The sequence below is a fragment of the Agelaius phoeniceus genome, chromosome 12 (assembly GCF_051311805.1).
Source record: "Agelaius phoeniceus isolate bAgePho1 chromosome 12, bAgePho1.hap1, whole genome shotgun sequence".
Classification (NCBI taxonomy): domain Eukaryota; kingdom Metazoa; phylum Chordata; class Aves; order Passeriformes; family Icteridae; genus Agelaius; species Agelaius phoeniceus.
Genome location: NC_135276.1, coordinates 4,868,086 through 4,882,396, shown reverse-complemented (window position 1 = coordinate 4,882,396; position 14,311 = coordinate 4,868,086). Strand labels below are relative to the sequence as shown.

Here is a 14,311-nt window from a genome sequence, read left to right as displayed (position 1 = left end):
GTTCATGTTCAAACAGCCCAATATTCTTAGAACAGAGCAGAAAACTTTTATCAGCATTCAGAGATTACTGTTGGTGCTCCTTTTAAGGTTTATGATGTCAACACCAAACTCTACTCAAAACTCAATCACAAGGACTTCATTTTTGATTCAGCTCTTAAGAGTCAGATTACTAAAAACCCCAACCCTCCAAAGTTACAATTACTGTTGAGGCATGAGCCCAGTGCTGAGGCTACAGCCAGAGTGGAGTTTGCTATTCTGAGCCCAGGGTTAGTCAGGCCAGGCTGGGGGCTCAGCCTTTGCTCTCTGAACACGGGCACAGAGCTCCCACTGCTCCCCTGATTCCCACATCCCTCAGTTACCTTTGGAGGACCCCACGAGCTCCTCCTCTCCAGTGCCATCAAGCAGACATCTGGTCCTTTTCTTCAAGTTCTATTTATCTCTCCCTAACAAGCTGCCTTATTATCTCACTTCAAACAGGGGCCCATCTTCACTCCCTCTCTAATCAGTGCTGATTACCAAGTGTGCACATCCTATCATTTTAGGATATGCAAACTCTCTCCCCAGACTAGACAGGTCAACTGATGCATTTCATTTCTTCGCTGTGTTTGGCTCAGTGTGTAAGATCTTTCTGTTCAGTCAAATCATGTATTCTACCTCTTCCCTGCCCTCTGAATGCATTGCCTTCTAGGCAGATTTATTATATAAATATTACATGCTAATAATTACATAAATATGTAGCTAATTACTGGCTGCTTGCCAAATAAAGTACGTCCTAATTAGACAGAATTAAATGTAGACCAACAAAGTGACATATTTTACAACAAGATCACCCATAAAAAATTACAAAATCAGAGGTTGATGGGAAAATAACCTAAGTGGTACAAAGCCCCCCCCCTCCAAAAGAAAAGAAAGTTTTGTCTCCCTTATTCTCTAAAGGCCAATGTTGGAAGCTGTAGCAAAAAAATCATTTAAAAAATCTCCTGTTTCCTTCAGTGTGTCGCTGCTGTACTTGCTGTGACAGAGAAATACAACCAGTTCTTAAACAGTCACCTCCTCAAAATGAGTAAGGAGGAGATAAAAGGGTATGTAAAATATAAAATATAAACTTATTTGAGCACCCCAGACAGGTTCAGGAAAATGCAGAGACATAGAATTCACATAATAATCAATGCTGTGGTCACCCTGCAGGAGCAATGGCTGTGATTCCAACAGTAACTCCTTCCCTGTGTAAAACACTTGTTGTTGGTTCAAAACAAGATACAAATTAGAACATGATCTGAGCCTTTTAAACTCACATTATAATGTCAGCTGTGTAATAATTAATCAGATAAGCCTTAAGGCTAAGTGTGAAAAATCAACACCTTCTATTTCTAATGGAGCATCCACGGGCAAATAGTCTGATATAATGGCAAAAGGAGATTTTTATTAATCAAAGGAAAAAGTGACAGTTAAGAGGTGATGATTCCTGCTTAATTTTTTTTCACTTTTAGCCTGTTTATTCTTCCTCTAGTAGAACAGTGTTGGTGATCTTTTAATCTTTACTGCAACTGAAAGTTTAAAATGAGACTCCTATCTCGTTTCTCATTAATTGACAAAAGTGCAATTAGAGCAACTACTAAAGTAATTCCTCCTCAAGAGTCTGCATTTAGGATACGATAAAACAAAGAGCTATTCCATAATGAGAGCAACCAATAAATTTACAAAGAGGGAGGGAGAGAAGGGAAAAAGAAAGAAGGAAAAGAAAGGGAAGGGGAAGGGGAAGGAATCAGGTACTTAGGGATAAAATCCAAATAGTCAAACCAAAACAAAAGGTTACCATGAGGTGAACACACAAGAACTTCTTAGATGCAATATGACTCTGCTAGATAATATATTGAGGTGATGATGGGGCAGAGGTTCTACCAGAACCTTTAGCCTCAGTACATCATTCCTCCTACTGAGAATTAAACCCATTTCCAGGAAATCAAACACAGTCAGTGCAAATGTCCATGAACATTTCCACCACAGAAATTGTTTTTTGCAGAAAACTTAGAGGAATCAGATGTACCCATCAAGCCAGAAGTGGTACTTGGAAATCTCTGAACTCTTTCAGAAGGTAGCTGATTAAAAACCTGGAAATTTATCTCCAAATATTATATATTCACTTAGCTATAAATACTACTATGAAATACTTCTAAAGTCCTAGAATATCATAATCATGGGTGCTGTGAGTTTTTAAGGAGTCATGTTAGGGCACTTAGGGAAGCTTTGATCCAAGGCTGGTGGAGCAATGTTTCACAAATCCCAGGATGGGTGAGGCTGGAGGGGCTGCTCTGGTGGCACCTCCCTGCTCCAGCAGGGCCATCCCAGAGCCCAGGGCACAGCAGTGTGTCCGTGTGGCTCTGCAATGTCCCCAGGGAGGAGCCTGCACAGCCTCTGTGCACCATCTGCTCAGGGCTGGCACTGCCCAGGGCAGGAGCTCTGGGCATGGGCAGGGGCAGCTCCTGGGCTCAGGCCCTGCCCGTTGCTGGATTCCAAGGTACTGCAGATCTTACTGCTGTTGGTGCAGAAGTTCTGCACTCAGTAAGAACACCACCCTACTGCCTAAGCAGTTCAGTCTTGAGACCTTGATTTAATGTCTATTTTCCCATTATGTGTCTGAAATTAAGTAACACTTAATTTGTTCTTCTCTGCTGTTTCTTTCATCCATGTTCCATGTTATTACTAAACCAGACAGATTTTCAAGCTAACTTACTGACCAAATTCTTTTGCTCTCTTGGTTTGTTTTCACAACCTTTTATCCCTTACTCACTCTTCTTTAGATTCATTATGAAATTAATGCAATAAGCTGGAAAAGAGAGCTAAGGACGTTACACTACTGAGCTTGATGAAACTCCTACAGCAGGAAAATTCACAGCTGTCCAATCCATTCCCTCATCATGAGTAAGCACTGTCGTGCATATGGTGCACAACACTGACCTCAGATCTTTTTCACTCAGATTGCATCTGGTTCTCAATTAGTTTGATTTATAAAATGAAACATAATTGACGTCTTGGCAACATTCTGTTGCTAGCAGCACAAATAATAAATTAAGAACGAGTGAAGTAAAAGTCTCTTTAGTCATGTATGCATAATGGCAGGCTGCATGTATTTGGGATTAGCTGGGTCTCATCACCCCCATTGGAAGCTGTTTGGAGCTGGGTCATGTTTGCACTAATGCTCTGCAATAACTCTGTAATTGTGGTTGATTCAAATGACCAAAAAAAGGCAGTCTCTGAAAGGATGGGATGCTGTGGGAATCAGTCTGATTTTCCAATGTGCATATACAACTCCTCTGTAGCTGTCTGAAAGTTTGCATTTGGGAGGCTTGGAAAGAAGTTGTTACCACAGAGCTCAACTGAACCAGGAGGGAAAGGTTAAACAGCATTTGGAACAGCAGCTCCCAGGAAACACTTTGCCAGGGCAAAACTGTGAGAAGTACAGAGGTGCTGGGGAGCACAGCAGGGCTGAAGAGGAGCTGGAGATGCCTGCAAGAGGACAATCAGCTTACCAGATGGCCCCCTCCTTGCTGGTTCATCCATCAGCTTGGCCTGTCCAGTCCAGTGAAGACTTGATGGATCACCTCTGGCTTAGGGCGAGGAGAGAGGGAATCTGTCTGGAGTCCTGCATCCTGAATACAGGAGAGGAGTGAATAAGGATTCAGGTGGACAGAACAGACAGAAGGGTCACAGGGTGGAGGAGCTGGCAGCTGAGTTAGCCTCTGAAGAGTTGATCCTAGTCCTCTGTTTCTGCTGTGTGCACCAAGAAGGAGTCACCTCTTTAGCCTATTGAAGTGGTGAAAAGCACATAACCATTGTAAGAAGCTTAAATCACCCAGACAGGGATGAAAAGTGTTTGCAGAAGAACTGCACTGACTCTTCACCTGGTTTGTGGTTCTAATCAGAAAGGAGTCTGGAAAGAGCAGTGATCTGCATGCAAGAAGAAAGCTGGGAAAGACAGCAGAAGCAGGTGTCAGTGAAGGACAAAGGATTGGAGTGGAAAAATGCTGGCTTCCCATCTACAGTAATGCAATCACTTCAGAAAACAACACCACAGCCATCCCTGCCAGGGAAGTTGTTTCAAATCTCACTCAACTGATAGTCAACATCAAGGAAAAACAGAACTTGAGGGAATAACAGAACACAGCTGATAGTGATTATAGTAAAGAAATGAAGGGGGAAAGGAAGCAGAAAGTTATCAGCAGAAAGACACTGAGAATATTGGCACCAGCATTCTCAACTAGGTGGGACTAACACTGCAGTACCAGGGAAAAGTGCAGCCTTGCTAGGAATAGTAGACAGGAGTCAGATATATCACTTCAACTGCAATGTAAAATCAGTGAAAATGGAAATTCATCCACTGCCTGGCAAGACAGAACCTCTGAGCACTACTGGAATGTATTGGGGTCCCTTGGGAATATTATCATTACCTTGGAATTCTACCAAGTCCTCTAGAATTTGAGAATAATCTAAAGATGTATAACACTGATTTCCTCCTCACCTAGCTCATCACTTGTCACTGAGAAAGGGCTCCTCTCTTTCAGTTCTTAGGCACAGTCCTACTTCACAGGATGACATTACATCTTAGAATTGTCAGATATGCAAATAAGAAAACTGATTACTTTTCTCACAAAGGATGAGCTAGCATGTTTTCTGATCCAAAGCACTTTCAGGCAGGTGAATTGTCTTAGGACCAAGGGTAAAGGAACCTGAGTATAATAAATAAAGAACTGCATGAATTATTTCAGGGACTTGCCATTTGCCCCCCAGTGCACAAACACTCACTCCAGCAAAGCTGTTTGCACTGGCTGAACGTCACTTTTTGCATATTAACAGAGTGGAAGCTTGAATCAGTCCTGTCCTTTCCATGTGAGGGAGTGTGGCACCTCAGTGTCCCCAGGTCCCCTCCCAGCCCCACTGTGATCCTGACACAATTTCCAGCAGCAGAGCAAAGCACACCAGACATATAATTCATGAAAGGGGGCTCAGCAGTTTAGGATAACTTGCAGGCCATCAGTAGACTGTGTTACTTCAGGCCTGTAAATCACATTTTGTTTTTAGCTGAGAAAGGCAAGTATGCATCCAAAATATAGTTAAGTATTTTTAGGAAAAAAAAATAATGCCAAATTATTCTTAATTCACAGAATTACAGTGTTTCTTAAAACTTAGTTACCTTAACTGCCACATGATTTGTTTTGGTAATATTTAGACCTTCCTACTCAGCAAAATAACATTTTTATGCTTTGTTTTAATTTCTTTAACTTAAAATTTCTAATAGAAGCAAAAAAGGAACATATTGAAAAAAATCTTTCAACCACGCTACAAAGGAAACGTTTCAATAATTTTGTATTAGCAATTTCATTATTAACTCTATTATTCATTAAAAAAATCAATAAACTGAGCTTCTTCTGGCATGTACAGGTTATAAAAATGTTGAACTTTGCTATTTAACAACTCCAGTTTAAATGCCATGCTGAGAATAAGATTGATAGTATGATATTTATAATACATTTTTCACACCATGAACACTCCTGGAGAAACATGATGTGTGCCTGTGGATGGCAGATCCTGACACACCAGTGCCAGATAATAGGGTACTTTGTGTTTGTTATTTTTTAATACATTGCAATGCTTTATTTTTAACTCTGCTCCTTTCACACTGCTTGCACCTTGTTATGCAAGTATTCCTCATGATTTCTGGTGACAAAAACCACATCTATTAAAAGAGATGTTGATCAATGCTTTTCCTTAGATTATGCCTCATTATTCCTTTACATCCTCTGGATGTTATTCCATACCGCTAATATTGACAGATGGTAGAAAAATAATAACTTATAAGATGCAAGACTGAGCACATCACTTAATTTGAAGAAAACCACTAACAAGGATGTGATTTGGAATGTTTTGGAGTTTGAAAGTCTAATTACTGATATAGAAAAGAAATGAGGATGATAATTAAACCCATTAGAAATACATAAGCATGTGCTTTCCCTCGAGCAGTGCCATTGTGGAACACCCTCTGGCACGTGGCAGCTGGGCCACAAAGCTTCCCAAAATTGCCTGAAACTGCAGCAATGTGTGAGGATGTGCTGCTCACATCCAAGGCACTGTTTGGGTGCTGTGATTCTGGATGTTCACTGCACATCCACCCAGAAATGATGGGCTTAATGATGTCCTCGCTCTGGCAATTTGTACCTGGGGTCAGGGGGTTAACTTTGAAATTGGGCAAAGTGAAAGGAGGGCAGTGAAACAGAGGAGTCACCTCAGAGCTCTCAGAGGGATACATTTGGAGAGAAAAGTCAATCAAAAACACAGAAGGAGCTTCAGCTGGCAGCTGAGACAATGGCAGAGAGACTTATCCAGAAATGCCAAAAGGAACTGTTTCAGGGAAAGACTTATTTTAACACATGAGAGTTACTCTGGTGGGAACAAAAGACTCACCCTCCAGGAATGTATTTGACAGATGCTGCTAAAAATACTTTGATGAAAAAAGCTGGGGAAAAAATCCAGGTTTTATTGTATTAAAATCACAGTGACAGAGAAGTACTTTAACAAAAAAAGTGATAATAATTTGTCTTATTATTTGGGATATCTAAAAGTGCTTGCATGTCATTGTTTTCCTCAACTATTGTGAAAGTTTAGAAATATTTGGTTTCTAATGGTAAAGAGGTGATGAAATATAAAATAATCCATAGTATACAAAGGCATGCAAGGCAGTGATTTATTATACCAGGCCATTTCCTTTAAAACACCTGACTCAGTGCCTGTACTTTCAAAGCACCACAAGGAGGACATGAGCAAGATTAAACTTGAAGGAAAGAATGAAAGAAATGGACATTCAAACATGATCACTCTTGGAGCTATTATATGTATCATAGAAGTAACACACTAAGTGTGGCTAAGTATAAATATTAAGCTTCTTAGACAGAACCAACAGAACAGTTCATTTAGGCAGATATATAATTCTTCAATTAGGAAAAAAAAAATAAGTTTACTGTGCACTCACTAGAATCAGGACCAAACTCAGAGCTCCACTTGCCAGATGGACATTGAATACTTGAGGAGAGAGAAGGCTGATCACTGATAATCAGCCTATTACAAGCCAAATCAGGCTATGGGATTTCTGCAGGAATATGAGCTCATGCCAGTAAGGTTCTTAACCCAAAGGTAAGCCCTGCCCATGGGCCAGGCAACTCCAGGACTGCTGTGCTGCATAAGCCCTACAAGAATTATGGAATATCCCATTTATCCAGGAAAGGTTTCTCCTGTCAGAAGAATTACTGCATCCAAAGGCACTCTGGAATGTCCAGTTTGGGGTTTTTTCCATTAGGAAACAGATTCTGGCATCATAAAAATGGAATAGCAATGGCAAGTTCTCATGGGAAAAACTTTGGGTCTCTTTATGGCAAAAACGTGTTTGGTAGTTTTTGACAGTAAAAATTGCACTGGCAGCATATCAAAATGTTTGCATGTGTGAAAATGCTTCTATCACAGAGTTCTGTTCTCACTTGAACAATCTAAAGGAACCTGAAGGATTCAATGCTGAAAACAGGTACTGCTGTGAGAGGGTTGTTGGGATGCAGCAGAAGATTTTAGGAAATGCTCTGTGAAGCACATTCACCTGAAAAAAAAAAAGCTGTCAACAAATCCTAATTCCATTTCCAGAGGTCTCATTTCCGTTTTCTGATGCCATGGCAGTACAAAATCCTCATCAGTTGTCTAGATTCCTGTCATTTTTTTTGTCATTTATTGTGAGCCTACAGTTTTTTTGGAAGGGTTAATTCTAGTCAGTCTACAACACATTGCTAGAGTGTATCAACACTTGTCTAAATATGAGATATTTTCATCTGAAATTTGAGGTTTTTCTGGTTCAAGGTTTCTCAGACACACCACACAAAACATGGATTTTCACTTTTTTCCCTGCTTCTGTTCCTATGCAGAAAACCCAGCACAAAAGCACGTGAAAAGTGCCCAGAGATTCAGTCAGGAGTTTGTGCAATCAGGGACTTGTTATGTCACAGAGTCACAGGTTTAGTCACAGGTCTAACACAGCAAACATGACATGATTTTTATCTGGCTTTAACTTCTTATATATATATTTTTTATATAACTCTATTATTTCTCTTGAGAGGGGATAAAGGTTTTTGCACCTGGCAATCCAAGTGCTCAGCATGCCTTGATTACAGCTTGAGAGGGCATGATTGCCTGGATTTGGATTATCACTCCCTGCCCAGGAACCCAAGGCACTAAACCTACAAACCCCACCAGAAATGGACATCTGAGCTCAGAAAAGGACAAGAAAAGCATCAGTAGATATGGAAAATAAAGATGGCTAAGAGATGATCTACAGATATTCAGTGAGATGCATGATGGCATTTAAATTTACATTTTTTACATTATTTACATCAGAAAGGTACCACAGTCTCTACAGTTTTGGGTATCTTGTCTACAGAAGGAATATGGAAATTTATAATATGGAAATTTATAATATGGAAATTAATATGGAAAAGTAATATGGAAAAATTAATATGGGAATTAAAATGGAAATTAAACAAACCAAGCAAATGAGGAACACCAGTGCATCATTTCAAGGCACAGATTCTGCTGTGAGCACAGCATAACTTCTATATATGTAATAAAATATTCTGAGAAGTGTTTTGGGTTTTTTTTTTTTTTGGTTCCTGATGAAGATACCTATTGTGTCACTTAGTTAAACACATTTCTCAACAACATGGCCAATCATAATATTTGCAGTGCATGTCAGCAGCACAGTTAATTACTGACTATCAGGGGAAGTTGCCTTAGGGTGATCTGGAAGGTTTGAACAACAGAATCAGCCTGTGTGCAAGAAGCTAAATTGATTAATGGTTATGCTTATGTTCCACACAGGAAGGCAACATTCCAAATCACAGACATCTTATGTATTGTTTGGCAGGAGGGACAGAAAGAGGGCACTGCAGCTTTTTTCTCTGGCAGATGCCAAACTGCACTGTTGGCACAGCAATGTCACCACGTTCAATGTCACTGCTACATGGTGACAAATGCCACCAGTTACCTAAAGCACAAGAGAATCCAAAAGGGCAATATCATTTCTTGAGGAGCAGTACTTCTGGTTATCTCAACCCTCAAGAGAATTTTGAATTTTGAAGAAAGGCAAAGTACTAAACAATTATTTAAATAAAGAGATGTGCTAATTCTAGCAAGTAAAAATTGGGTTTCTACAGGAGGCTTCCTGAGAAAATGCAGTCCCTGTGTGGTATTCACAAGGAGACAGCATTTCTTCAGCAGCCATAAAGTTTCTGCTGCCTTGAAGAATTAGTTTGGCAGGAATTCATTAATCTGAGAGGAAATTGAGGCTGAGGACACAGTCAGGAAGATGTCAAGGATTTTGGCCACCAGTGTGAGGGAATGTTTTTTCTGTTTCAAGCTTTACTGTGTTGAGCATTGATGTGATCTCCAGAAAGGAAAGGAAGTTTGTTACAGACATTTCCTTACAGTTCCACATCACACCAGCTTGGTCATGGACAGCTCAGACACTAAGTAATACAAAAAAAGGGAGAAATTTGACTTGTGAATTCAGGGGTTTTTCGGGATATTGCTGTCTTTCAACAGGAATAATCACTCATGCTTATCTGGCAGATACATTCAAGACAAAGTCATGGTCAAGTTCATTGTTTAAGTGGCATAACCAAATAAAGACTTACTGAAGAGCTATGATGTTTAAAGGACATAAAACTCACCTCAGCCAATGATACCCTGATTTTGGCTCTGACAGGAGTATTTGCTTCCTGTGGGAGATCATGTTCTAACACCAACCATGCACAGCACCCCTGACTGAGCAACCTTGATAGACAAGGGTGGCATGCATAGTTGGAATTTTATTATTGGATACTGGAGGATTGAATCAGAAAAGTCTCTTCAAGCAGATTTTTAATTTCAAGAGATTTCAGGTGGTTGTTTTAAGAGGATTTTCACCTTTAACTGATTCAAACACATTAAAAACTGCATAAAACTGAGTGGCAATGATGTAAATTTGACTTATTTTTCTAAACCTTGTTACAGAGAAAGTTTCCTCACTCCCACTCAGCTCAGGACTCATTTTGCCATTGTCTGTGAGTAGGAGCAGGAGTGGGTCTTAAATAGGTAACAGATTGGAAAGACAAGGGTAATTAGCAACGTGAGCTCAGTATTTAAACATGAAGAGAAATGCTAAGATCTTTTACTTTGTCATGCTGTGCCAAGCAAACCACCTCACATTTAGGATGCTTAATTCAATTTGTGTTACACTGCTGATGATTATGAAATGCATTTTGAAGAGATTTGTTTTATCTTCTCCAGAAAACACACAGAGACTCATTTACTACAAGAAAATAGAGATATAAGTAGAGACACACTTTGTGAATGCTAGAAGAGAAAAACACATCTTAAGAAAAGCAAAATATAGGATATATTTAAGCAGATTAAAGAATATAGGTGCAGTGTCATTTAGCAAAAGAGTGTCATCATGATTCTAGGTTGGAACAGATAGAATAAAAAAGTGCAAACAGCATTTCCTCTTTAATTGACATTTCATGTATTGCTTTTACACCCCTGCACATACAGCACACTCATTCCTTTTCCTATTAGTAATGGACTAAACAGGGCTTTACTTTCTTACAATTTCAAATAAGAAACTGAATTTGACCAGAATTCCTGGCAGGGTGTGCTTTATTAGAAAGAGCCAAGATAGAACAACTTTGCTGAATATTCAACTACAAACACATGGAGCACTCTTTACAGCATTCTTGGGATCAGTCCTAGCTCCTCCTCTCAGCTGACCTTCAAGCTGATCTGTGTGCCAAAGAATAGGATCAGTATAAATTTATTGCCCAACAATATTAAATGGGTCTTTTTTCCCATCACACGTGAATGGTCCCTTGTACAGCCCTGCAAAATGACATTTTGCCCTTCCAGAAGTGCTCCAAAGCACAGGGACTCAAAGTGCCCTTCTGGGCTTTGCTGACCTAAGGGATTTCTCTTCCTAGCAAAAGCTCCTCACCAAAATACTTTGGAACCTTTATACACACAAAACAGGCTGAAAAGGTGCTTTCTTTGAGAGATTTAGTAGATACTTAATTTTATGTTCCCATCCATAAACAGTCAATGTAGGAATAAACATTTATTTACCAACATAATTTCATATTTTCATCTTACACCATATCTCTGGAATTTCAAATTAATAGGAATAATACAGGCAGTAAATCCATCCTTTCATTTTTTATTTAAGCCAGTGAGCTGCCTTCTGGATCTAAATTCCACATTCATTTTACTTGCTTCTTATCTACTTTAAACTTATTGGAAATAGCTTAAGTGATATAATGAAGTTATCATTCAGCAAATTATTTACATTTTAATTGCACAAAGGACACACTGGTAAAGTAACTGGAAATCAAAAAAACAATTTGAAAGTAACTTGTTGAAATACACATTTTATATTTGTTCTACTTACCTTCATTTTTCTTGATGGTGAAATTTGGGTTGTTGACCATTTCAGGAAGAAGGCTGTACAGGAAATAATGCCCATTTTTAGGATCATCCTTGTCAACAGCACTGACAATCTGAATTACCTGTAACATAAATGGGCTCATTAAGTTTTCACACTCCTGATAAACAGACAGTGCTGAACAAAATTGTATTTATTGGACACATTTCATTTCTCTCCATGCCAGATTTAAAAAGATAATTTATAACTTTACAAGGCTTTTATAGACCTTAGACTGAAAACCTTGGGAAGAGGAACTGTATCTGCCCCTTTTAAAATGGTTCCAGAACAAAGAGCCAGCAAATAAGGAGAGACAGGTAAGAGAGGCCAGCAGAAACTGCTGGTGATTTAGACAAGTAATAAATTATTATTCAACAAAAAAAGGAAAATTGTGCTTCAGAAAGACTCATATTGCCCATGGCAAGCTTTCATTTACACGACCACGCTTCTCACTGGACTTGGATTTATAATATACCTTTAATCCTTACTCCTTCCTCTACCCCTCATTTCACTTCATAGAATAATTATTATTTTTAAAATTAATTTGGAAGTGAAATTTTAGATGAGAAAAAAATCAAAATTGAATAAAGAAAAAAAAAAGAAAATATCAAGGGCTGTATTTTTTCCCCTTAATTCTAATAAAACCTCAGTTACTCCTGTACTAGGAAGATATGGTTGTTTGTTTTTTAATAACATCATTATTAATTAATGATTCCCAGAATAATGCAAGATAATTAAGTGAGAAGAGTGCTTTGGGTAGTTTGGATAACTTTGAATAATCAAGTAACTTTGTATGAATAACTTCATATGATTTACATGACCAACTGCAGTGTCTGAAGTGGATTTACCTCCATTTACAATTTTTACCTTTTACATTACTCAGGTAATGCAGCTGATCATCTTCAGACAAAGTTGCACAGGACTATGAAATGAATAAACACTATTTTAAAATAACCAGGAGGTTTGGGGTTTTTTGCTTGATATTTTTGGGTTTCTTTGTGATTTGTTTTGTTTTGTTGGGAATTTTAACATATTTGGTGCACTTGCTTTTGATGCCAAAGGTTTTCCAGAGAAACAGAAACAAAACCAGCCATGGATCCAGATCCCACCCTCAGATCTGGCTTTCAGGTCTAGTTAGCTCATGCTAGATGATGTTCATAAGAAATTTAATTAGAATTATTGACCTTTTCCATGTCCATTGAATCCAATAACAATTGTTATATATTTATTTGCAATGTCTAAAGCAATGCACCTATAATTTCTTGCACAATTAAATTCAAATTAGGAATCTTTAAAAATTTTAAAGTATAGAGTGAAAAATGGAAGCAGGGTTTGATGCTGTCCAAATTCATAGACTTTTATTTTAAAATTTCCACTAAGAAAATGCCAATAACTAAGATTTTATTCTGGTTTAACAATAAAGACTATCACTCTGTATGTGTTATATATATGACAATCATCAAAATCATATTTATGTTGTTCAAGAGTCAAAGAAAGAACAGACTCTTACTAGATAACCATAGGGATCAACACCAAAACATAAATATTTGAAATTATGTATGTAAAAAAATGTTTTAGCCAGCAGTGATATTTGTAGGACAACCCAATTTAGGAAGGAATGTGAGACAATTAATTCCTAGCCTAATCATATTCTGGATAGGTCAGCTTTATCATTATTATTGTCAAAAATCTAATGAAAAAAATTAGATTTATTAAATATCATATGAATAGGATGTTGGGTTTTTTTTTATAACTGCATATATCAAGGTGGAAACCTTGACAGGATTTCAAGCAAATGTATTAGAAGAGATGGACAAAAAAATAGGCCTAATTCAGCTTTTACTTTTTTAATTTAAGAAGTAGGTCTCCAATTTAATAGCTGAATAATGGATCCTAAAGTAAGAAAAATAAAAACAGTGGAAAAATATCAAAGTAGCCTCTGACTGTCCCAGTGCAGAGCTGGAGCCATTTGCAGATGGTTGGGAAGGATTTTCAGCTTTGTCTTTGCAGAGGTGTCAGGCACTGGAGCACCCACTGTGATGTGCCCAGGGCTGGAGCAGGTACCAGTAATTCATCTCCATGGGAAGTGCACTTGGGGCTGGGATACTGAACAAGGCAGATATGTTTAGATAGATATATTTTATAACTGTTCAATTTTTCAAACACTGATAGAATGGGAAAGCAATAGGGAAAAAGGATAATGGCACAGTGAAATCTGGAAGGGCAAGTGCACATAACAGGTGCAGTTTATCAGATTGTTATAATATTTTGTAGGTACTGGTATTCCATCCATTCCCTACATTGTTTATAAAATGCTTCTTTCTCTAAAAATGCACCAAAAATTATATGCAAAAGACAGGCTTAGTGCAATACCACATTTGTTGTGTTACACGCACACATCACAGAATTAAGAGTTGGAGTTCCCATAGCAACCTTATTTCTTTGTGTGTTTGCATTAAGATAAGGTCTTAAAAAAAAAACCACAACAGAAAACATAATATATATGCAGTGATATTAAACTGTGCTATCTTTTACTCGACAGGGGTCAGAAAAGTCCAGTAATTCTCATTTCCAAGTTTTTATTAGTGTGCTGATAGGCATATTTTACTACTCAGTGGTGTGTGCTCAGGCAATGGAATATTACTGAGGTAATTCTCCAACTCTTAATTTGTGCTTCACAACATGGCTGAGAATCCCAAAATCACAGAGGCACAAAATCACTGAGGTTGGGAAATCCCTCCCAGCCCATGGAGCCCCAGCTGTGCCCGATGC

The 14,311-nt window shown here is 38.4% G+C and overlaps 1 protein-coding gene across 2 annotated transcripts in view; it reads right to left on the bottom strand.

The window, feature by feature from the left end:
• CDH8 (cadherin 8) overlaps nt 1–14,311 on the bottom strand; it is a 163,548-nt gene that overhangs the window by 16,951 nt on the left and 132,286 nt on the right. Inside the window, exon 10 of one of the 2 annotated variants that reach the window (XM_077185236.1) lies at nt 11,507–11,624. In XM_077185236.1, coding sequence (XP_077041351.1) covers nt 11,507–11,624 — 118 coding nt within the window. Of the gene's footprint in view, nt 1–3,530; nt 3,688–11,506; nt 11,625–14,311 lie in introns of those variants that run through there. The other variant, XM_077185237.1, reaches the window with a different exon arrangement.